Below are 26462 nucleotides of genomic sequence, written 5' to 3'. Positions count from 1 at the left end.
AGTATCTACACATAAATAACTCAAGACAAGTTGGTCAGAGTGACTCTCAATCAACTAGCCCGAGGGAAGGTTCCACCAAAGAGTAACTGAAATACAACCAGAAGCTTAAACAAAAGACATAAAGGGAATCCCAAGAACATCAATCCCAGGAGATCCAAGAGACTGCACCACTGAATCCCCCAGGTCTCCTATACAGAATCTCATACTACGAAGGCAGGAAATCAAAGTAGACAAACCTGAGAAACAAAAACAAACAAGAAGCATCCAACATGGGGAGACACAGAAACAACCTCGCAATGAAAGGAAAAGAGGAGTCCCCAGAAAGAGAGCTAGATGAAACAGAAGTAAGCAAACTATCAGACATGGAATTCAATGGAACAGTTATAAGGAAGCTCAATGAACTTGATAAACTCAGAGAAAACTACACAAACTCCAGGGAAGTAAAAAGAACTCCAGGGAAACTACAAAGAACTTTAGAGAAGCTGCAAGGAACTTACAGAGAACTACACCAGCATAAAAAGGGACATAGAAACTATTAATAAGAACCAGGAAGAAACGAAGAATACAATTTCTGAACTGAAGAACACAGTAGAGTCAATCGAAAGCAGGCTAAACAAAGCAGAGGATCAGATAAGTGAATTAGGGACAATGTAGAAAAAAATTCACAGACAACAGAATGAAATGAAATAATATTACAAAACAATGAAGAAGGTTTAAGAGCACTACAAAACAACATGAAACAAAACCATATCCGTATAATAGGGATAAAAGAGGGAGAAGAAGAGGAGCATGGGATAGAAAACCTGATTGAAAAATTAATGACAAGAAACTTTCCTAACTTGATGAGAGAAAAAGTCATGCAAGTCCAGGAAGCACAGAGGGTCCCAATGAAGATGAACCCAAAAAAGACCACTGCAAGGCACATCATAATTAAAATGGCAACATTCAAAGACATAGAGAGAATCCAAAAGGTAGCAACAGAGAAATAGCAAATAACATACAAGAAAGCTCCAATAAGGCTATCAACTAATTCGTCAACAGAAAAACTAAAAACCAGAAGGGAATGGCAAAAAATATTGCAAACTATGAAAAACAAAGGTCTACAACCAAGACTACTCTATCCAGTAAGGCTCTCTTTCAACATGAAAGGTGAAAGAAGGAGTTTCCCAGACAAAGGAAGACTAAAAGAATACATCTCCACCAAATTAGCACTGCAGGAGATGCTAAAGGGAATGCTTTAAGAAAAATAAGAAAACAAGAGAGGGAGAGGAACACAGGTACAGAGGGAAATGAATAAATACCTGTCAATAATAACCTTAAATGTAAATAGATTAAATGTTCAAATCAAAAGATATAGGGTAGCAGAATGGATATGAAAACATGACCCACATATATGCTAGTTACAAGAGACACACTCAAAACAAAAAATTTACACAGAATGAAAGTGCAGGGATGGAAAAAAGTATTCCAAGCAAATGGACATGAAAAAAAAGCCAGGGTAGCAATACTTATATCAGACAAAACAGATTTCACAGCAAAGGCCATAAAAAGAGAGAAAGAAGGGCATTTCATAACACTTAAGGAAACAGTCCATCAAGAAGATATAACTCTGGTAAACACATATGCACCCAACATAGGAGCACCCAAATATATAAGGAAAATACTAGAAGACTACCAGAAGGATATCAACAGCAACACACTCATAGTAGGGGACTTTAACACCCTTTTATCAACAATAGACAATCTTCGAAGCAAAGAAATACAAAGGATATTGAGGCACTGATCAACAACTAGATCCAATGGACTTAATTGATATATATAGAACTTTTCACCCCAAAAAAGCAAAATATACATTCTTTTCAAATGCACATGGGACATTTTCAAAGTTAGACCACATGGTAGGACACAAAAGAAGCCTCGACAAATTCAAGAAAATTGAAATTATATCAAACATTTTCTCAGATCACAATGCCTTGAAACTAGAAATCAACCACAAGGGAAAAACTCAAAAACATTCAAACTCATGGAGAATGAATAACATGCAATTAAATAATGAATGGGTTAACAATGACATCAAGGAAGAATCAAGAAGTTTCTGGAAATAAATGATAATGAACATATAACAACCCAAAACCTATGGGACACAGCAAATGCAGTCCTGATAGGAAAGTTCATAGCAATACAGGCCTACCTGAAAAAAATAGAAGAATCTCAATAAAAAATCTAACCCTACAGCTACAAGAACTAGAACAACAACAAACAAAGCCCAAGGTGAGTAGAATAAAGGAAATTATCAAGATCAGAGCAGAATTAAATGACCTGGAGACTAAACAAATAATTCAAAAGATCAACAAAAGTAGGAGCTGATTTTTTGAAAAGATAAACAAAATCGACAAGTCTTTAACAAGACTCATCAAAAAAAAAAAAAAAAAAGAGAGAGAGAGAGGACCCCAATAAACAAAATCAGAAATGAAGCGGAGATAATAAGACCAATATCACAGAAATACAAAGGATTGTAAGAAATTACTACAAACAACAGTATGGCAAGAAACTTGACAACCTAGATGAAATGGAAAAATTTCTGGCAACATATAGTCTTCCAAAACTGAATCAAGAAGAAGCAGAAAGCTGGAACAGACCAATAACAAGGAGTGAAATTGAAACAGTAATCAAAAACTCCCAGCACACAAAAGCCCTGTATCAAATGGCTTCACAGGTGAATTTTACAAAACATTTAGGGAAGAACTAATGCCTACCCTTCTCAAACGATTCCAAAAAATCCAAGAAGAGGGAAAACTCCCAACGCTTTCTATGACACCAGTATTATCCTAATTCCAAAACCAGGTCAAAACACAACAAAGAAAGAAAAGTACAGGCCAATATCACTAATGAACATAGAAACTAAAATCCTCATCACAATGTTCGCAAACAGGATCCAGGAACACATTAAAAAGATAATACACCACAATGAAGTGGGATTCATCCCAGGGATGCAAGGATGGTTTAATATTTGCAAATCAATAAATGTAATCCACCACATAAACAAAATGAAAGATAAAAATCACATGATCATATCAATAAAAGCTGAAAAGTCATTTGATAAAGTATAACACCCATTTATGATGAAAACACTCAGCAAAATGTGAATAAAGGGAACATACCTCAACATAATAAAGGCTACATACGATAATCCTGAAGCTCACATCATACTCAATGGACAAAAACTAAAAGCATTCCCCATGAGATCAGGAACAGGACAAGGATGTCCACTCTCTCCACTTATATTCAACATAGTGTTGGAAGATCTCGGCACAGCAATCAGACAAGAAAAGAAATAAAAGGCATCCAAATTGGAAAAGAGGAAGTAAAACTGTCATTATTTGCAGATGCCATGATAGTGTACATAGAAAACCCTATAGACTCCACTAAAAAAGTACTTGACATAATAAGTGAATTTGGCAAAATAGCAGGGTACAAAGTCAATATTCAGAAATCAAAGGCATTTCTGTACACCAACAATAAAATATCAGAGATAGAAATTTAAAAATATCTCATTTACAATAACAACAAGAAAAATAAAGTACCTAGAAATAAACTTATCCAAAGAGATAAAAGACCTGGACTTGGAAAACTATATAACACTGAAGAAAGAAATTAAAGAAGATACAAATAAATGGAGTCAAGTACCTTGTTCAAGGATGGGAAGAATCAACATCATTAAAATGTCCACACTACCCAAAGCAATTTACAGATTCAACGCAATCCCTATTATAATACCAGTGACATATTTCACAGACCTAGAACAAATACTTCAAAAATTTATATGGAACCAAAAAAGACCCCCAATAGCCACAGGAATCTTGTGACAGAAGAACACAGCAGGAGGAATCACAATACCTGACATCAAACTATACCTAAAGCCACTGTGATCAAGACAGTCTGGTACTGGCATAAGAACAGACATATAGATCAATGGAGCAGACTAGAGAGCCCAGAAATAAACTCAGGTCTATATTTGACAAAGGGGAAAGGAACATAAGATGGAGTGAGAAGAGCCTCTTCAACATATGGTGCTTGGAGAACTGGACAGGGACGTGCAAAAAAGTGAAACTAGACCACCAACTTAAACCACACACGAGAATAAACTCAAGATGGATCAAAGACTTAAATGTAAGCCGTGACACCATAAAAGTCCTAGAGGAAAACATAAGCAGGAAAATTTCAGATATCCCACGTAGCAACATTTTCACCGATACATCTCCTAAGGCAAGAGAAATAAAGGAAAGAATAAACAAATGGGACTACATCAAACTAAAGTTTCTTCTCACCAAAAGAAAACATCATCAAGATGAAAAGGGAGCCAACCATATGGGAAAACATATTTGCCAACGATACCTCAGACAAGGGATTGATCTCCAAAATATATAAAGATTTTACACATCTCAACACCAAGAAGACAGACAGCCCAATTAAAAAATGGGTAGAGAAGCTGAACAAACACTTCTCCAAGGAGAATACACAGAGGGTCCATAGACATGAAGGAATGCTCAACATCACTAGCCATCAGAGAGATGCAAATAAAACCACAATGAGATACCACTTCACACCAGTCAGAATGGCATCATCAACAAGTCAACAAGCAACAAATGCTGGCGAGGATGTGGAGAAACGGGAACCCTAGTGCCCTGTTGGTGGGAATGCAGACTGGTGCAGCCACTATGGAAAACAGTATGGAATTTCCTCAAAAAACGAAATATGGAACTGAAACCCCAGTTCAAAAGAACTTATGCACCCCTATGTTCATAGCAGCGCTGTTTACAGTAGCCAAGTGCCCATCTGTAGATGAGTTGATTAAAAATCTGTGGTTCATTTACACAATGAAGTACTATGTAGGAAAAACAAAGAAGGAACTCCTGCCATTTGTAACAACATGGATGGGACTAGAGAGAATTATAATTAGCGAAATAAGCCAGGCAATGAAAGAAAAGTACCATATGATATCACCTGATACAGGAGACTAATGAACAACACAAAGAAATGAACAAAACTGAACAAGATACAGAGTAACAGTTATCAGGGGGGAGTGGGGGAGGGAGTGAAGGGGGGTAAGTAGGGGAAGAGTTTAATAAAGAATTAGTATAAACTCATGGACAATGGGGTGGGGAATGACTGTGGGAGAAAGGGTGGGCTTGGTTGGGGACCAATGGGGTGAAAAAATGGGACAACTGTGATAGAAAAACAAATAAATAAATAAATAAATAATAAAGAAAAATGTACCCATAAATCAGTTCACATGCACTAGCCACCGTGACACAGAGAGCTTCTAAAAGGGGGATTCACACCTAGCAGATCACTTACTGACTGAGTGGTGCTGAGCCCAATACACCTTCTGGGATCTTGGTTCTTTGGGTTTTTTTAAAGTATATTTTATTGATTATATTGTTACAATAGTTCCAATTTTTTTCCCCTTTGCTCCCCTCTGCTCAGCAACACCCCTCCCCGAGCAATCCCACACCCCCTCCCCCAGTCCATGCCCATGGGTCATACATATAAGTTCTCTGGCTTCGCCCTTTCCTGTATTATTCTTTTGAAAAAATAATAATTAATGTTTTTAACAATAAAATAATACAATCCCCCCTTCTCAGACTTAAGACCCTTTATAATCTTATAAAGGACAATAGACGAAGGTCTCGAGCTCCTCTAGCTCCTTCAAGCTGGACATGATCGTCATCCTACCTACCCTTGGGTCCAGAAATCCCTAATAATAGTGGGGGTGTGGAGGGGAGGGTGGCCTTCCCACATGGGGAAGGATCGTGTAGACTCCGGGTCAGTTGGCTGTCCCTGGACAATGGCGTGCTTGGTCTAACAGGCTGGCATCCTTGTTGTATTTGGTCATGTTGTTATTTAGCAGCCTTTTCTGTCTCTCCATGGTTATAAGACTTCTCTCCAGCTAGTGTTCAGTTGGTTATTCCAGATGATTTCTCCAAAATTAAGTTGTAAATCCAGACTGGTCCTGGGAGGAGGTTAATGTAGCTTCCACTTACTCCTCCGCTATCTTGGATCCCCGGGATCTCAGTTTTGTTATCTATAAAGGAACACCTACTTGGGAGGCTCATCATGGCACATCATAGGCCTCCAAAAATGGGTGCTGTTATAATAATTAGGGGAGTGGTAGTTCTAGAATCCAGGCAAGGCATGAAAGGAGATGGAGCAGAGCAGAGCCAGCTGGCCAGTTCCAGGTAGCAGACCCAGCAGGCTTAGCAGCTGCAGACTAAAGAGCCATCCCTCTCCCTTTCCATCAGAGAAAGAGGGCAAAAGAAAGAACAAGGTAAGACTGACCTTGAGGGCAGGAATCTCCACACTGTCACCAAGGCTGATGAAGCCCGAGAGGATGGTCCCTGTCATCACAGTGCCCTGGCCTTTGATGGAGAAACAGTGGTCCACAGACATGAGGAATGGTCCTGAGGGATCTCTCGTTGGGATGGAAATCTGGGACGTCAGGAGCTAGAAAAGAGATGCTGCTGCCACATTCTGTCGGGAGAGGACTGGATGGGGCAGGGCAGAGGAGGGCAGAGGATGTGACAGAGCCCAGGCAAGCTAGCTTGGATCAGAAACAATTTCCTGACTGCCATGCCCTCAGTTCCTTCCCTCAGTGCAAAGGCAAGGGGCACTTGGAGAAGCCTTGTCTATCCTCTGCCGTTGGAATTACTGCAATGATTTCCTAACGTGCCAGGCCTGCACATCCACACTGCAACAGGAGCGGCCTCCTACAGGACACCCACGGTCACATTTCTCCCTGTTCTCACACGTTTTCCCATTCTCCTGATGCCTGCAGAATTTAAGATTTGTCATCATCTAGCCTGTAAGGCCTCTAAGAGGCCTTACCTCTCACCACTTGCCCTTTCTCACCAGGCACCAGCTGCTGGCAGACCCAGAATTTTGCCATCCAGTTTAGCCTCATCATTATTCCCCCAGGAGGGCAAATGTGCAAAATCACCTCTGGAAAGGCTTTACTGTCCTTTTTGTATGGCTGCAGCCCCCACTCCCATCACCACAGTTAATATGCTATTGTGATCATCTGTTTGTCTGTCTTCCCTCTCAGGGCTGGGATTACTTCCAAGTAGCTCCAGCAGCTGGCCTCTCACCTGAGAGAAGGACAAGTGACTGAAGGAAAACTGAAGGATGTGGGGAGAGTAGGGCTGTTCCCATAGGCAACACCCTGTGTTTGGTAGGGCAAGTGGGGTGAAGGCCATTTCTCCAAGCACCCCACTGACAGAGGGATGATCGAAAGTCTACAAAGGGCCAGTGGCACCCCTCAGTTTGTGGTCCTGCTTTTTCTACCCTGCTCTTTCCACAATGCTTCAGTCTTAACCTGCCCATTTTCCTCATGCCATCTATATGCTAGGAGATGGTGCCTGAGCCAACTGCCATTAAATAAATGAAAATAAAGACCACATTATTCCTTTCATTTTGCTACTCTCTGTCAAAAAATTATTTGGTTATAAATGTTTCCAACTCTTAATCTTGTGATAACAATTCTTTTAGAAAAAGATTAGAGATTCAAAACAGGCTCAACCTGAAATTTGTGCAGAGGCTTCTTAAAGGAATATACAAACATCTTTTATAGCAACATACTTGTGGATTTTACTTTCACACAACTGTACCAAGCTCCCAGACCTGTGATCTCTGGAGCTGGTGAAAAAGTAACAAAAGCCTTACCCATTAAATATTGGTTTTATTAGTCAGCAAGATCAGCACCATGTAATCACAGAAACAGTACACACAGTTACACCTGATCTTGGCTCTGTGGATCCAGGCAGACCTCAAAGCCCACCCCACAATCAAAATTGGTTTGAACCCCAGCTCCACCACATACTCGCTATGAGACTTTGGGCAAGCTAGTTAACTTCTCTGAATCTTGGACTCTTCCTAGGTAAAATGAGGATAAATAATTTAAGCCTCTCAGGGTAACTGTGTATGTAAAGAACTTAGTACAGTGCCCGGTATGTGATGATCATACCTCACCATCCTAGTAAACTGAATAGCACTGTCCCAAGCACATTATACACGTTTACTCATTTAACCTTCACACCAACTCCGCAAGAAAAGTGGTGGTGCTATCATCTTCCCTACTTTATAAGTGAGGCAACTGAGGCAAGAGAGAGCAGGTCGTATGCCTAAGGTCACAGACAGCAGGTGGTGGGGCCAGCCCTGCAAGCCACCCCAGAGTCAATGCACCTCACCACTGCAACCCTCTGAGCTGCCTCAAGTGCTCAGCAGACACTGCAGACCCCAGTGTCATTGCCATTTGTACAGAAGCATCACTACCCCCTCTCCACCTCCACCCTGACTGCTGGATGCCTTGCACACCCTGTGGATGGCTGCACTCCCTCCTTCCGTCTACCACTGCCCAACCTGGAGGAACAGACTGGGCCCCGGGCCCACGGCTTCAGAAGATGAAGCTCCACTGCTCTGGTAAAGGCCATAGGGCCATGCACTGCCCTTCCTATTGGGTCCATCTCCTTTCCTCTGCCTCATGGGCCCCCACCCTGTGGGACACACTAGAGGGACTGATACAACCTGAAGGACTGAAACAGATGATAGGACCATAGTTCCACAGTGACAGACTCTGCTTTGTCTGTGTGGAGGTTCTTTGACAAGAGAAAGGAAAAAGAAAGGCTTAGAAGGGTAGAGGCCTTCAGTTCTGTTTGGGATTAACTCTTATGGAGGACGCATTAAGGCATATTGCAGTGGTTTAAAGGAATCAACTCGAGGTCTTCTTGCTTAGGCGGCCTCTCTCTGTCTCTCTCAAGCTAAGCAGGACACAAAGGAACCTGGCTGAGCAAAGCTGGGGCCAGAGACCAACCTGGATTCAAGCTGACAGTACCTCAATGAGCTCTGAGATGCCCTGTGGAGCTTCTGTTTCAGGGGCCTCCGGTCCCCCAGGCTTGGCCGCCACAGCTATAACTGGTGCACCTCGGAACCTGCAAGAGAAAAATGAGTCCCACCGTAGTTAGAGAGCTCATCAGCATGAACACTGAACACATGTGAAGCACCTGGAAGACCAGCGAGCACTCTGGGTGTTCTCTCCCTTCCTCCTTTCAGAAGAATCTAAACAGCGTGCCACTGTATTCCACTTGGCAAATAAGGAAAATGCCTTATATTGAACGATGGAATTTAAAAGTGTGTTCCTGGGTTTTAACCTCCACTTTCCAAACCCTCCCTGAGGAGAAACCAGTAAACTCTGACACCCCAGGCCTCTGAATTAAAGACCCCATAAAGAAGACCAATAAATACCTCCCAGCCTCCTACAGAGACTCAGGAAATACTGGCGACCAAAAGTCCCTGAAGATGCACCAGGGAAAGTATCTGCACCATCCCAGTCTAATGGAGGCCATTCCTCCCGGGACTATGCCAGAGAGCCATTTTTTCTTTAAGAAGAGATTTATTTATCTTTTCTACTGAAAAAAAAAAAAATGGAAAAGGGAATATATACAACCCATAATCCCATCATTGTGGTATGCTTTCTTCCAACCTTGGTTTTTCAACACATTGCCAAGGAATTTAATTTTCAATATTCTGGTTATAGTAGGCACACAATTTCATATCCTAGCAACTGCAACAATAATAACTATATTGGATGAGCCAAGCATATACCATGAACACTTTCATTGAAACCTCACACCACCAATATGAAACTGTCACCATTTTATAGATGAGAAATCAAGGATTAGAGAGCCAAATTAATTTGCTCCAAGTCACTCGCTATAAATCTCAAAGCAAACTCCAATCCAACCCATCTGACCCTAGAACCAAAGCTTCTATGCTACCCTCCCACCTTCCCAGGCCTCCTGTTTCATTTTTAACAGCTGCTTAATAGTGTGACCCAGAATTTACATGCTTTTTTTCCCTACTGTTATTCATTTAGAACATTTCAAGGTTTTCACTATTATAAAATAATCCTATGATAAACACGGTGGACTTTTTTTTTTTTTTTTTTTGCCTTGCTTTTGGGATAAATTCAGGGGGCATAAGTCTAAGGCTCAACATACATTGAAAAATCAACAAAATGCAAAATGGTAGAGTAAGGACATTCAAAAAGCCCCTCCTCCACGAAAGCAATAAGAACACTGCCAAAATTATCGGAATACATTTTTTCAGAAATCTAGAAATTAACCAAAGGCTTGTGGCAATCTGTGGAACATTTACTCATAAAAAAAATCTGAATTTCAGAAAGAATAAGAGAGTTTTATGGCACTTTAATTTGCCTTATTCCCATTCACCCCTACCCATCCAGCATCTGCAGAGTGAAAACCAGTAGGCTGATGGCCACTAAAGAATGCATAGTGGGTTTGAATTCATTAAAGCCCCTCTCCCAGAAAACTGTCATTATTTTTCCTATCTGGCAGTTCACTGGAAGATCCCACTTGCCAGGCTATCTTTATTTGACCTGCTTTGGAGGCAAACAGCCTTTTGGGGGAGGGAAGACATTTGTTGAAAACACTAGGGAACACAGTTTTCATTGAGTTAGATCTGACATTAGTTTTTGACTATCTGACATTAGTTTTTGACTAACTTTTGGCACCTGAATCCAAAAATGACCCCAGTTTTTCTATATTACGTCAACTTTTTAAGGTACAGGATACCCTCCCTTTGTCCCCCAAAACATACAAAATGTACATATAAAGGAAAATAAAGAAAAAATTACCTGAATATACTGTTTATTTAGTTATTTTATTCATGTAAAGGCTATATATTGTTACTGTAAGTCAAATTGTGTACAAGTAGTAAAGTTGTGCTACCAAACATACATATTAAGGTATTTTATCTTTTCAAATGACAGGCTAGGAAATGCCAAAATGGGATACTTGAAACAGTCTCCTTCAGTTGGCAAAGCTTTAACAAATTGTTTCATGAGGTCCACTTTTATATGCAGAGGTGGGAGTATAATGTTCTTTCTGTCAACAAGTGGCTCATGTAGAATGCTTGGATCGCCAGGTATGAGGTCAGATCCTGGAGGCCAATTCGACTCCACCAAATGCTTCTCACAAGCTCTGCTGTCCAAAATACACAGAAAACAGGGATATTTGGTGTATCCGCGTTGCTGACCAAGAAGGAAGCAGACCATTTGAAGGTCAACACAGATGATCCAACTGTGCTTGTGACATTGGAACAGATCAATGACTCTATGTCTTCATATTTTCACGAAAACAAACTGAATGGCCAATTGGGACTGCACCAAATAAATTGCCATTGTGGACAAGGACACACTTCAAGCTCTGCTTTGAGCAATTGATGAAGAGTCGCCATTCAGTTGTGTTATAGATTGAAATTCCCAATTCCCCCATTAAACCATGCATGTTATGGCTATACACAAAGCCACCATCACTTCGAAAGTACTGCAGAAATGCACTTTCTCTCGATCAAAAATAGGATACCTTCGCTACTTTTTCAGGCAAGTTTTTCTCGTGCAGTCTTGAAGCTAGGAGGTCTGAAGCCTTTTTGGATAGTTTCGAATCTAGTGCCAAATCATTCAACTCATGCTGATCAAATCCCAAATGAACTGAGTCATCTTCAATCAAAATCTTCACCGTTGCTGTCACTTAGTTCTTCACCATACTCCTGTTTTTCAAAAGAGGGTAGTTCGATGAAAACTGGCACTGGGATTTCAGCTGAATGAGGCAACGGGCGTATAGCTGATGGTAGACTAGGATACTCTATTTTACATCTGTTTTTCTTGTTATATCCTGACGTTTTCACTATGTAAAAGTAACAGTCACTTGAATGATCTCTGGGCTCTCACCAAACCATAGGTATACCAAATGGCAATTTATCACAGCTTCCCTTTGTCCACATCCATAAACTCTGACACACTGCTCGCACACCTTGTAAGGGGCCCAAGACTTACCTTGGTCACCAAGTTTTAATTTAAAATATGCAAAATAGGCTTGCCTGACAAATGCACTGATGTTTGTCCTTTGACTGGGAATGATGAAACTGCCACAGATATAACAAAACAAATCAGGGTTGTTTAGGCACTTACAATGAAAAATAGGAGAGGGAGACATGACCTGAAGGAAAGGAAATAAGTACGTATATAAATAAAAAAATAAATTCTGCTAACTCCTTGTATACAGACAAGAACTCGGACTACACTTCAGAATACAGTTCACTATATAGAGCGGCACACAACCTCTCACCACACTATCTCATGTGTGACTGAATAGCCTAGACAAGTGTGAACCTGTCACTGGTCTCCAAGGTTGTCCCCCACCCCTCCCCACTCCAGGGAGGTTTGTTCTCAGCCAGTAGGAGAGCACTAGTGCTTCCCTTGATCCAGGCTTGATCCAGCCTAGAGTGGTTGCAGTAAGATAAGATGTACAGAAAAAATGACGTGATAGAAGAAAACTAACTGCAGTTTTGAAATTGGCATGGCTACTTAAGTCTAAAACAGCTGAAAAATCTAACTCAACAGGAATTATGTTAAAAATTGTTCCCCTGTGTAATCAGAGGCAATTGTTTAACATCTGCCTGAGGCAAAAGATAACAGTTTGGCAAATACAGGCTGACCAAAAAGCTTAGATTCCTGGGAATCCAGGGTACTTGCAGGCATATGGCCATGGGCATGCCCAAGGCACTGTGCATAATCAAAAACAACATGAGATGACCCTAAGCTCCCAGCTCTGGCTCACCTTGAGATTTCATGCAAGCAAGAAGTAAAAGCTAAGACAGCATGTTAATTGTATGCCTGAGCCTTAAAAGCATGCCCCAACAGGTACATAGAGACTCTAGGCAAAGATTAGGAGACATTGGTTCCAGGCATTTAAGGAAATTTCTGTTTAATTATTAGTTGACAACTAACTGGGCAGGGACTTCAGCGGTCACAGGTGACTTTACAAAATTATTTTATAAAAGTTTCTAAGAAAGTAGTAACAAACTATGGAAATGTGGGAGAAGAGGAGAATCTGATTTCCAGAATTGCCATATAGAATCGTACTTGAAACCTATATGTCAAGTTCTCAACAAAATTCACAATGCATGCAATGAAACGAGAGTGTAACCCATACCCAAGAAAAAAGTTAATAAAAACTGTTCCTGAGGAAGCTGTACTAGACAAACACGTTATTTTTTTTATTAAAAAAACTTCTTATTGAATTTACTGGGGTGACATTGGTTAGTAAAATTATATAGGATTCAAGTGTACAATTCTATAAAACATAATCTACATACTATACTGTGTGTTCACCACTCAAAGTCAAGTCTCCTTAAGTCACCATTTATCCCCCTTTATCCTCTTTTATCTCTCCCTACCCCTCATTCCTCTGGTGATCACTATATACTATTGTCTGTGTCTATGGGTTTGGGGTTTTTTGCTTGATGCTTGATGCTGGAAATCAAGACTTCTGATTTGAGGTATGTTTACATGCCTCTCGGTCCAGGTGTTCAATGATCTGAGCAGCGAGCTGGACTCCCTGGTGCTGACAGTCTCTGACTGCTCAGGTCTCAGGATCTTAAAGACATCCTGTGACTTAAAAAGAATCTTTCTGAGTACTCCATCTTCCCTGATGTTGATAAGGAAATCAAACAAAACTAAGCACAAATGGTATTTAACCTTGATTGTTTTCTGTTAGTGTTTAAGGAACAGTGCATCCGTTCCATAGCCTTAAAAGAATAAGTGATTGGATCTCTGTTTTTCTGTTTTTGAACTTTTAGAGGATATATAAACTTGTTTATCAGGAAGCGTTCTCTTCAGTTAATCCTTTAAGCTTCCTCTGTTGTAGGTTTCAAGTATATTGTAATCATTCCTGGAATGTGCCTGTGAGCTCATTCCTGGACCCTCCCTGTTGATTAGCATATCTGCAAAATTCAATAAAAGGTGCTTGCACTGCTCAGTGCAAGACCATCCCACATTCTGTCTGCTGGAATTACTTGCGTGCCCTCGACCACAAAGTACTGCAACATTTGCTTAATCCTTTACCTTTTTCACCCAAGCCCTCAAGCCCCTTCCACTCCAACAGCTTTCAATCTGTTCTCTGTATCTATGAATCTGTTTTTATTATGGTGTTTATTTTGTTCAGTAGATTCCACCCATAAGTGAAATTATATGGTATTTGTTGTTCTCTGACTGGCTTATTTCACTTAGCATAATACTCTCTAGGTCTGTGGCTGAGTAGTAGTCCATTGTGTAAATGTACCACAGCTTTTTTATCCATTCATCTACTGATGGGCACTTAGGCTGCTTCTAAATCTTGACCATTATAAATAATGCTATAATGAACATAAGAATACATATATTCTTTCAAATTACTGTTTCAGGTTTCTTTGGATATATTCCCAGAAGCAGAATTGTTGGGTCATAAGACAGTGCCATTTCTCATTTTTGAGGTAACTTCATACTGCTTTTCACAGTGGTTGTACCATCTGCATTCCCATCAACCATGCACAAGCATTCCATTTCCTCCATATTCTCACCAACACTTGTTTGCTGATTTATTGATGATAGCCATTCTGAGAGGCATGAGGTGCTATCTCATAGAGGTTTTAATTTGCATTTCTGAAGAGTAATAACGTTAAGCATCTTTTCTATTGGCAATCTGTATGTCCTCTTTGGACAAGTGCATATTCAGGTCTTTTAGCCATTTTTAATTAGATTTTGTTTAGTTGGTGTTGAGTTGTATACATGGGGGATTCCTCCTGCCCCAAAGAAACAGAATTATTTTCTGGAGGGTGGGCCCCTTGTAGTACAGATTTCCATTACTCGAGGCATGTTCTAGAAACCCGACTGTATCAGTGTACCAGCTGGTGCTATTGTGAGAAGTTGTGTTTGGTTTTAGTGAATTTTTTTTGAAGACTCTTTCAATGTGTTTGCCCATTTCATGATGGGTGATTTAGGAGCAAACGTGCCCACAATGCGCTGAGTATTCAGGAGTTTTTGACCAAAAATGGCATGAACCCTGCGGCCCACCCTCCCTATTCACCTGATATCATGCCAAGCAACTTCTTTTGTTTTCCCAGAAGAAAGGGGTCCTCAAAGGGAAAAATTTTCCAGATATGTTAAAGGTAAAACAAAAAATGATAGAAGTACTAAAAGGCATCAAAATCAACGAGTTCAAAACCTGTTTTGAAGAGTGAAAAAAAGTCAATAGGTGTATGGCATCAAATGGAGAGTACTTTGAAAGTGACTGAAGTTTAAGCATGTAAGAATAAATACACAATTTTTAAATAAACAAATTGCAGGTTATTTTGGTCTCCCCCTTGTACGTTCTTTGTACATTTTGGATATCAACCCTTTATCAGATGTATCATTGACAAATACATTTTCCCATTAAGTGGGTTGTCTTTTCATTTTGTTGATGATTTCTTTTGCTATGCAAAAATTTTTTGTTTGATGTAGTCCCATTTATTTTTTCATTTGTTAAAATCAGCTATTTTAAGCATGTTTAAAGAAATAAAGGAAAGAATAAAGATAATATCTCACGAAATAGAAAATATAAAAAAAAATAAGGAATTATATAAAAATGAACAAAATAGTAATTCTAGACTTGAAAAATACAATAATTTGAAGTTTTAAGAATCCACTATAGGAGCTCAGTAGCTGAGTTGAGCAGATACAAGAATCAACAAACTGAAAGAGAGGTTAATTGATATTATCCAATCTGAGGAAAACAAAGAACAAAGAAAAATGAACGCAGTCTCAAAGATATTTGAGACATCATCAAACATATCAACATATGCACAATCACAATTGCAAAAACTAAAGGGAGATAGGGACAGACAAAATATCTGAATAAACTTCAAAAACTCCCCAAGTTTGCAACTGAACACTAGGTGGAGAGAAGTCTTATAACCACAGAGAGAGAGAAAAGGCTGCTTCATCACAATGTGAACTGTAGAAAGTGCGGAGACACAAAAGGGCTGGCTGGGCTACCACGGGTGGCAACTGAAGGGACTGAGATACAGCTCAGCAGCTGGGGGTTCCCGGAGAAGGGCAGGGTATAAAACCCCAGAAGGGCTTCACAATATACAGCAACAGAGTGGAAAGTAAAATAGCATTCAGCTGTGAAAAGCGAAAAGCCACAGGGTTTTACGCTGGCCTGAAAGAAACAGCTGGAGAAAAAGATCTCGTAAGCAGATCAAGTACGAAAATATTTTGGCCCCACTTACCCTGGGCTCAAGTACAAGGAGGGCAGAGAGAACTAGAGATGCTTGGGGAGATTTTGGGGTGGTGGCTTTGAGGAGAGAACTGAGGGAGCAGGCGAACGGGTCCCAGTGCTGACTCATTCCGCATAGTGCAGGCAGACCATTCCCCTCCAAGTGGCGTCAGCCTGAGGGGAAGCAAAAGCACCTCCTGCAGGTATTAATTTGCCCACCCTCAGTCCTTAAGCCTGACGGCTGATCACATTGAAAAGACTAACAAATAAAGGAGACAGACAGGCTACCTACAACAGGCTGCCTACGTCCAGACTGGTACATGATCTGATGCTACCAGGGGCAGATCAAACAAGTGAATAACAATCTAAGAAACAGCAACAAACAAAAAGAGTCACAAAAATGGGGAGAGAGAAACAACTCCCCATCAAAAAAAAAAGGAGAAATCCCCAAAAGGAGTGTTAAATGAAATAGAGCAAAGCAAACTACCAGACATGGCATTCAAAAGATGGATTATAGGGAAGTTCAATGAGCTCAGCGAACTCAAAGAAAACTACAAAGAACTCTAGGGAAACTACAAAGAACTCCAGGGAAACTATAACAGAATTTACTGAAAATTACACCAGCATGAAAAAGGACATAAAAACTGTCAATAAGAGCCAGGGAGGTAGAAAGAACACAATTTCTGAATTGAAGAACACAATAGAAGGAATTAAAAGCAGGCTATAGGAAGCAGAAGATCGGATCAGCGAGTTGGAGGACAACATAAAAAATAATTCCCAGACAGTGCAACAAAATTAAAAAAGACTGAAAAGGAATAAAGAGGTTTAAAGAGAGCTGCAGGACAACAGGAAATGTAATAATATCCGTATCATAGGAATACCAGAAGGAGAAAAAGAGAATCAAGGGATAGAAAACCTATTTGAAAAACTAATGACAGACAACTTCCCTAACTTGGTGAGAGAAAAAGTCATGCAATTTCAGTAAGCACAAAGGGTCCCAATGAAGATAAACACCAACAGGACCACTTCAACACATCATAATTAAAATGGCAACAATGGAAGACAAAGAGAGAATTCTAAAACCAGCAAGAGAGAAACAGCTAATAATATACAAGGGAGCTTCAATAAGGCTATCTACAGATTTCTCAACAGAAACACTACAAGCCAGAAAAAAATGTCAAAAAATATTCCAAGCAATGAAAAATAAAAGCCTACAACCAAGAAAACTCTACCCAGCAAGGCTCTCATTCAAAATTGAAGGTGAAATAAGAAGTTTACCAGACAAAAGAAGGCTAAAAGAATACATCTCCACCAAACCAGCATTGCAAGAGATGCTAAAGGGTCTGTTTTAAGAAGATGAAGAAACAGAGAGAGACAGAGCGGAACACAAGTACAAAGGGGGAAAATGACAATGAATAAGTACCTATCTATAATAACATTAAATGTAAATGAATTAAATGAACCACGCAAAAGAAATAGTGTAGCTGAATGGATTAGAAAGCATGACCCACATATATGATATCTACAAGAGACCAACCTTAGAACAAATGATCTACACAGACTGAAAGTGAAGAGACAGAAAAAAACATTTCAAGCAAATGGCCATGGAAAAAAAAAGCTGGGATAGCAATATGTATATTAGACAAAACAGATTTCATGGCAAAGGCCATAAAAAGAGACAAAGAAGGACATTTCATAATACTTAAAAGGAAAAATCCATCAAGAAGATATAACCCATGTAAACACATATGCAACAAACATAGGAGCACCCAAATATGTAAGGAAAATCTTGAAAAACTTCAGGAAAGATACCGACAGCAGCACACTCATAGTAGGGTACTTTAACACGCCATTGTCAACAATGGGCAGATCATCAAAGAAGAAAAAGAAAAACCAAGGATATTGAAGCACTACACAACACTCTAGATCAAATGGACTTTGTTAATATATAGAGAGATTTTCACCCTAAGAAGCAAAATATACATTCTTCTAAAGTGCACATGGAACATTTTCAAAGATAGACCACATGATAGGACACAAAACAAGCCTCAACAAATTCCAGAATATTGAAATTAGATCAAGGATCTTCTCAGATCACAATGGCTTAAAACTGGAAATCAACCTCAAGGAAAAAACTGAAAAACATTCAAACTCATGGAGAATAAAAAACATGCTATTATATAATGAATGGGTTGACAATGACATCAAGGAAGAAATCAAAAGTTTATGGAAACAAATGATAATGAACACAACAACGCAAAACCTATGGGATAGCGTGAAAGAAGTAATGAGAGAAAAGTTGAGAGCAATACAGGTCTGCCTAAAAAGGAACCATAATCTCTAATAAAAAGTCCAACCACACAGGTACAAGAACTAGAGGAATAACAAGAAAGCCCAGAGCAAGTACAAGGAAGGAAATCATCAAGATCAGAGCAGAATTAAATGACATAAAGACTAAACTAACAATTCAAAAGATCAATAAAAGTAAAAGGTGGATCTTTGAAAAAATAAGCAAAATTGACAAGCCTTTAACCAGGTCATCAGAAAAAAAAGAGGACCCAAATAAATGAAATCAGAAATGACAGAGGAGAAATCACAACTGATACTACAGAAATACAAAGGATTTTAAGAAGAAATTATTACAAACAACTGTTTCACAAGAAATTTGACAACCTTGATGAAATGGAGAAATTTCTGAAAATATATAATCTTCCAAAACTGAATCAAGAAGAAGCAGAAAGCCTGAACAGACCAATAACAACTAGAAAAATTGAAGCAGTAATCAAAAAACTCCTGGCACACAAAAGCCCTAGACTGGGTGGCTTCAAGGGGCAATTTTACGGAACATTTAGAGAAGAACTAACTCCTATCCTTCTCAAACTATTGCAAAAAATTCAAGAAGACAGAAGACTCCCAAACTCTTTCTATGAAGCCAGTATGACTCCTATTCCAAAATCATGTAAAGAGACAACAAAGAAAGAAACTACAGGTCAATATCACTGATGAACACAGATGCTAAAATCATCAACAAAATATTGGCAAACTAGATCCAGGAACACATTAGAAAGATCATACACCACGATCAAGTGGGATTCATCCCAGGGATGCAAGGATGATTTCATATTTGCAAATCAATAAACATAATACAGCACATAAACAAAATGAAAGACAAAAATCACATGATCATATCAATAATGCAGAAAAAGCATCTGTTAAAGTACAACACCCATTTATGATGAAAATTCTCAGCAAAATGGAAATAGAGGGGGCATACCTCAACATAATAAAGGCCATATACGAGAAACCCAAAGCCAACATCATACTCAATGGACAAAAACTGAAAGCATTCCCCTGAGGTCAGGAAGAAGACAAGGATGTCCATTCGCCCCACACCTATTCAACATAGTGTTGGAAGGTCCAGCCACAGCAGTCAGACAAATAAAAGAAATAAAGGCATCCAAATTGAAAAAGAGGAAGTAAAACTGTCATTATCTGCAGATGACATGATAATTTATATAGAAAACCCTATAGACTCCAATAAAAGAATACTCGACCTAATAAGTGAATTTGGCAAAATAGCAGGGTACAAAGTCAATATCAGAAATCAAAGGCATTTCGGTACACCAACAAGAAAATATCAGAGATAGAAACTAGAAAAAATATTCCCATTTACCTAAGCAACAAGAAAAATAAAGTACCTAGGAATAAATTTAACCAAAGAGGTAAAAGACCAGTACCCAGAAAACTATATAACACTGAAGAAAGAAATTAAGGAGGATAAAAATAAATGGAAGCATATGCCATGTTCATGGATGGGAAAAATTAACATCATTAAAATGTCCATACTACCCAAAGCAATTTATAGATTGAATGCAATCCCTATTAAAATACCAATGACATATTTTATAGACTTAGAACAAATACTTCAAAAATTTATATGGAACCTAAGAAGACCCCCAATAGCCACAGCAATCTTGAGGAAGTAAAACACAGTAGGAGGACTCACAATACCTGATACCAAACTATTATACAAGAGCAATGTAATCAAAACAGTCTGGTACTGGCATAAGAACAGACATATAGATCAATGGAACAGAATAGAGAGCCCAGAAATAAACCCAGGCTCTATGGTCAACTAATATTTGACATATGGGGAAGGAAGATAAAATGGAGTGAAAAGAGCCTCTTCAACAAATGATTTTGGGAGAACTTGACAGGGACATGCAAAAAAATGAAACTAGACTACCAACTTACACCATACACCAGAATAAACTCAAGATGGATCAAAGACTTAAATGTAAGCTGTGGCACCATAAAAGTCCTAGAAGAAAACATAGGCAGGAAAACTTCAAATATCTCATGTAGCAGTATTTTCATTGATATATCTCCTAAGGCAAGGGAAGTAAGGAAAGAATTTTTAAAATGGAACTATAGTAGTCCCTCTCTATATCGCGGTTCACTTATCGCGGTCTCACTGTATCACAATATTTTTAAAAATATATTTAATTATTTATCATGGATTTTTCGCTACATCACGGGATTTTGCGGTACTGTATACGTATGTAGTTAAAGTCATGTAGGTTTAGCCCTGGCTGCTGTGGCTCAGTGGATTGAGTATTGGACTGCAAACCAAGTGTCACTGGTTTGATTCCCAGTCAGGGCACATGATGAATTTGCATGTCAAGTCCCCAGTTGGGGTCGCGAGTGATAGGCAACCATGCAGTGATGTTTCTCTCCCTCTCTTTCTCCTTTCCCCTCTCTCTAAAAATAAATAAACAAACAAACAAATGAATAAATTATTTTTTTAAAAAGTTATGTAGGTTTAAGAAAGTCGAATAAATGTAAGGTTCCTACTTGGGGTGGTGGTGTCTAGAACATAATACCCACGATAAATGAGAAAATACTGTACATCAAATTGAAGTGTTTCTGCTCAACAAAAGAAAACATCAGCAAGCTCAAAAGGGAACCAACCATATGGGAAAATATACTTGCCAATGATACCTCAGACAAGGGATTGATCTCCAAAATATATAAAGAACTTAATCATCTCAACACCAAGAAGACAGACAACCCAATTAAAAAATGGGCAAAGGACCAGAACAAACACTTCTCTAAAGAGGACATACAGAGGGTCCATAGACATATGAAAGAATGCTCAACATCACTAGCCATCAGAGAGATGCAAATAAAAACCACAATGAGATACCACCTCACACCAGTCACAACGGCCATCATCAACAACTCAACAAACAACACGTGCTGGTGAGGATGCAAAGAAAAGGGAACCCTAATGCACTACTGGTTGGAATGCAGACTGGTACAGCCACTATGGAAAACAGTATGGAATTTCCTCAAAAAACTAAAAATGCAACTGCCTTTTGAACCAGCAATTCCATTGTTAGGATTATATATGAAGAATCCTGAAACATTAATTCAAAAGAACCTATGCGCCCCCATGTTCATAGCAGCACTATTCATAATAAGCAATTGCTGGAAAAAGCCTAAGTGCCCATCTGTAGATGAGTGGATCAAAAAACTGGTACATTTACACAATGGAGTACTATGTAGCAGAAAGAAAGAAGGAACTCCTGCCATTTGCAACAACATGGATGGAACTAGAGAGAATTATGCTCAGTGAAATGAGCCAGGCAATGAAAGAAAAATACCATATGATATCACCTAATACAGAAGATTAATGAACAACAGAAACAAATGAGCAAAACTGAACAAGAGGTATGTAAACAAGGAGTAGACTAACAGTGACAAGGGAAGAGGGGGCAGGGTGAGAAGCGGGTAAGAAGGGGAAGGGTCTAGTCAAAGAACGTGTATAAATGACCCATGGACATGGACAACTGGGTGGGACTGACTGTGGGAGAAGGGGTGGGCAGGGTTCAGGGAAGCAATAGGGAAAAAAGTGAGACAACTGTAAGAGGAAAAACAAACAAACAAAAATTTTTAGTGGGGTAAATAATGAAAGCAAAATAAATTAATAAATCAACCAGCAAATCCACCCCCCCCCACACACAAAAAAACCCCCCTCACATATAGGAAAGTGAATAAAAGAAAATATAAAGTATGGAAATGGAATTTTAGTGAATATTAGAAGACCAACGATTTTTCTTCACACTGCATATTTTTCTCCCTACCTGATCCATCCAGAATTTCGCATTCTGAAGAAGTAGGTAATGACATAAGGTTCTTTGCATAAAGCTAATAAGACCAGTTGTTAATAGAGGTTTTGTTGACCATAACTTTGACTGGAATGTCATGCCTAAAGTAGACATGCTTGGGCTCTGGTTGTTTGCTACAAAACAGACAGGAGGAAGTTGAAAATAATATAGGAAAGGGTGAAGCCAAAGAACTTACATACATGACCCACAGACATGAACTAAGGGGGGTGGGATTGCTGGAGGGAGTAGTGCATTGGGCAGAGGGGAGCAAAGGGGAAAAAAATTGGAACTACTTAACAACATAATAAAATATACTTAAAAAAGCAACACAAATTCTGAGAAAATTCAGACTATAGCTTACATTACTGAAGTAAGACCAAATGAATTAATTATAACAAATACATTTTAAGTCCCATTTTGTGTAAAACTGAAATTATAGATGATACAGAAATCATCACATGCCTCAAAAGAACAGCAAGAAGAGAAAGGCCTGAGTTCAGAATACAAAATTGCTCATAAAGACAAGATGCCCCAGGTGAGCCAGGTACAACTGCCAACATGTGGAAGGGGAGGCATCATGCTGAGAACATTACACCCAATAACAATTTATATTCTTGATATTAAGTAAATATGCATGTATACGTTTTAAGTTAAAATACTATATACAAGGTGTGAAGGTGTGATTTTTTATGATTCTCTTCTGTAAGGGACTTTTGATTAACAAATCGCAGTGCTTTTAAGAAATCTACTACTGTAGTGTTCTTCTTTGTCTCTCTTTTTGGCTTTTGTTGTAAAATCTATTTTGTCTGATATAAGTATTGCAAGTCCAGCTATTTGTTATGTCTTTTTGCTTGGAATCTTTTTTGCCATTCCCTTCTGGCCTGTAGTGTTTCTGTTAAGAAGTCAGCTGAAAGCCTTATTGGAGCTTCCTTGTATGTTATTAGCTGTTTCTCCCTTGCTGCCTTCAAAATTATCTCTTTGTCGTTCAATTTTGGCATTTTCATTATGAGGTGTCTGGATTGGGCCTCTTAGGGTTCATCTTCATTGTGACGTTCTACGCTTCCTGGACTTGCATGACTTTTCCTCTTATCAAGTTAGGGAAGTTTTCTGTCATGATGTTTTCAATCAGGTTTTCTATCCCTTGCTCCTCTTCTCCTTCTGGTATCCCTATGATACAGATATGACTCCATTGCATGTTGTCCTGCAGCTCTCTTAAAACCTCTTCATTCTCTTTTTAGTCTTTTTTCATTTTGTTGTATTGTCTGGGAATTTTTTTCTACGTTGTCCTCCAGCTCGCTGATTCAATCCTCTGTTTCATCTAGCCTGCTTTTAATTCCTTCTACTGTGTTCTTCACTTCCTCCTGGCTCTTATTGATAATTTCTATATCCTTTTTAATGCTGGTGTAGTACACAATAAGTTCCTTGTAGCTTCCCTGGAGTTCTTTGTAGTTCTCACTGAGCTAATTGAGCATTCTTATTACGATTATTTTGAACTGAAGTCTGATAGTTTTCTTCTCTCTATTTCATTTAGCAATCTTTCTGGGGATTCATCCTTTTCTTTTGATTGGGGGTTGTTTCTTTGTCTCCCATTTTATATGGCTCTTCTTGTTTGTTTCTGCTTCTTAGGTTGATCTGTTTTGATTCCGTCATTTTGGTGTGAATTTCTGTGTAGGAGACTTCAGGGATTCAGTGATGCAGTCTCCTTGACCTCCTGAACTTGATGCCCTTGGGATGCCCTTCATGTCATGTATGAAGGTTCTCTGGTTTTAATTGATTTTTGGTTGTTTTTGTGTCATTTTCTGGTGGGTCCTTCCCTCAGGATGGCTGACTGAGTAACTCTGCCCACCATGTCTTATATTCTGTTGTACAGGTGCACTTACCCTGGCTGGTTTGGCTCAAGTGGATTGAGCGTCGGCCTGCGAGCTAAGTGTCGCTGGTTCGATCTTCCAGTCAGGGCACATCAGAGAAGGAAAACTCTGACTCCAAAAAACCTCCGCTGCCTTGCGGCATACCTCTTCAGGGGAAAGGCTAAGGGAGTAAACCCCGACAGAAAATCCGGAGCCGGAGTCCCTAAGGCGGTTTGACGTTGTAGTCAACACCGGCAACTCCTGCGGCGCACCTGAAGCCAAGCTGTATTGACTCCGTCTTTCCCTTGGGCCCTTCAGCTGCGAAGAGAGGGGGGGTCTGCTGCATGGGCAACAGCAGACCCTCCATATCACCCTGCCCAGGCTCTGTAGCTTCAGCTTCACTGGAGAGGACACTCCAGCGTCATCGCAAGATGTCGATTCAACACGGGAGGAGACAGATACGGTGTCACTCCCGAGTCGGACTGCACAGCCATTCTCGGCGGTGCAGATAGACTCTTAAGAAGCTACACCATCGTCTCTCGAGACGGACGGCTGCCGACGACGACAGGTGCACTGTCTTATCTTTCTGGATCCACCTCTGATGATTTCAGATGGTGTCTCAGTCTGGCCTTTGGCAGCCTGTTCAAGAGTACCAGTGATCCACAGTCTGAGGCTGCTAATCTGTAATCAGCAGTCAGGGTTAAACACCACAAGATGGGGCAATGTAATTCCTGCAGGCAGGACTATTGTTTCCCCTCTGGCTGATGCCATCTGGAGGAGTGGCTCTGCCTGAGCAAGATGGCTCCCATCATGTTGTGGTAAAGTGGTTTCTTCTGTCTGTCCATGGTTGTAAGGTTTCTCCCAATCTATTGTTCAGTTGGCTATTTCGGATGCTTTCTCTGCAATTTAGTTGTAATTCCATAATGGTCCAAGGAGGAGGTTAGTGTAGCTTCCTCTTACTCCTCTGCCATCTTGGATCTCTCTGATTTCCTACAACATCACTTCTGTTTCCCCTTTCAAGCATCTGCTCTGTGACAATCTCCATGGAGGTTGTACAATGAACAAACCAAAAACTCCAAGATCCATAGGGCATGAAGAGCTAAGGCATTGACTCAGGCACCAACTCCATGTGACACCAAGAGAAATGGGTGAGGCACCTGCCGGAATGGCTACCATCAATAAATCAACAAACAAAAAATGCTGGCAAGGATGCAGAGAAAAGGGAACCCTAGTGTACTGTTGGTGGGAATGCAGACTGGTACAGCCATTGGGGAAAAGAGAATGGAGTTTCCTCAAAAACTTAAATATAGAACTGCCTGTAACCCAGAGATCCCACTTCTAGGAATATATCCTAAAAATCCAGAAACACAATTAAAAAGAATATATGCACCCCTATGTCCACTGCAGCATTATTTACAATACCAAAATCTGAAAACAGCCCTAGTATCCCTCAGTAGGTGAGTGGATATAAAAAAAGGCTGTGGTATATTTTCATAATAGAACACTACAGGACTATAAAAATCAAGGAGATTTTACCTTTTGTAATAGCATGAATGTACCTGGTGATTATTATGCTAAGCGTAATAAGCCAGTCAGAGAAAGACAAATACCATATGATCTCACTTATATGTGGAATCTAAAGAATAAGATAAACTGATGCACAAAATAGAAAGAAAGGCATGGATACATGGAACAGTAAGAAGAGAGGGGGAAGAACGGGACTGGATGAAAGAAGGTAAAGAAATTAGCCAAAGAATATATATGCATAACTCACAGGCATGGACAACAGTATGGTGATGGCCAGAGGGAAGAGGATGGGGACTGGGTAGAGACAAATAAAGGTGGGGAAATGGGGACATCCATAATAATGTCAACAATAAAAACGAAGAGACTTCCAGCCAAGATGAAGGCCTAGACAGACACATTGCATCTCCCTCCACAACTGAGAAGGAATGCAACTACCTCAAAACTAGAGACAACCAGAAGTTACAGAAAATCAAGTTGCATGGAAGTCCAACAAACAAAGATATAAAGAAGAAATACTCATCCAGACAGGCAGAATGAGTGGAACCAGGGCGGAGAGGACCTGGTGTAGTGGCAGCAGCAGCAGCAGCAGCGGCAGCAGCAGTGGCAGTGGCAGCGGCAAGCCAGTGGACAGCACAGTCACACGTTTTTAAAAGTAAGGAGAAACATCTGGGGAGTGCTCCCAACACCAGACCAGACGGCACAGCTCACAGTTCCAGCACTGAGGAAAATAAATCCTCATTGCTTCTCACTGTGCAAAGCAGTGGAGG

General features: G+C 39.8%; 1 protein-coding gene across 6 annotated transcripts in view; it reads right to left on the bottom strand.

Moving 5' to 3' along the window:
• The window catches only part of EEFSEC (eukaryotic elongation factor, selenocysteine-tRNA specific), a 387397-nt gene that overhangs the window by 183117 nt on the left and 177818 nt on the right, over positions 1–26462 (bottom strand). For 5 of the 6 annotated variants that reach the window (XM_090285918.1, XM_090285915.1, XM_090285919.1 and 2 more), the window contains exons 3-4: positions 8888–8984; positions 6340–6504 (exon numbers count right to left, since the gene is read on the bottom strand). In XM_090285918.1, coding sequence (XP_090142044.1) covers positions 6340–6504; positions 8888–8984 — 262 coding nt within the window. The remainder of the gene's footprint in view (positions 1–6339; positions 6505–8887; positions 8985–26462) is intronic. The other variant, XM_090285916.1, reaches the window with a different exon arrangement.

This window comes from Furipterus horrens, unplaced genomic scaffold (assembly GCF_987537825.1).
Source record: "Furipterus horrens unplaced genomic scaffold, mFurHor1.1.pri manual_scaffold_8, whole genome shotgun sequence".
Lineage (NCBI taxonomy): Eukaryota > Metazoa > Chordata > Mammalia > Chiroptera > Furipteridae > Furipterus > Furipterus horrens.
This window is presented reverse-complemented; position numbering and strand designations above follow the sequence as displayed.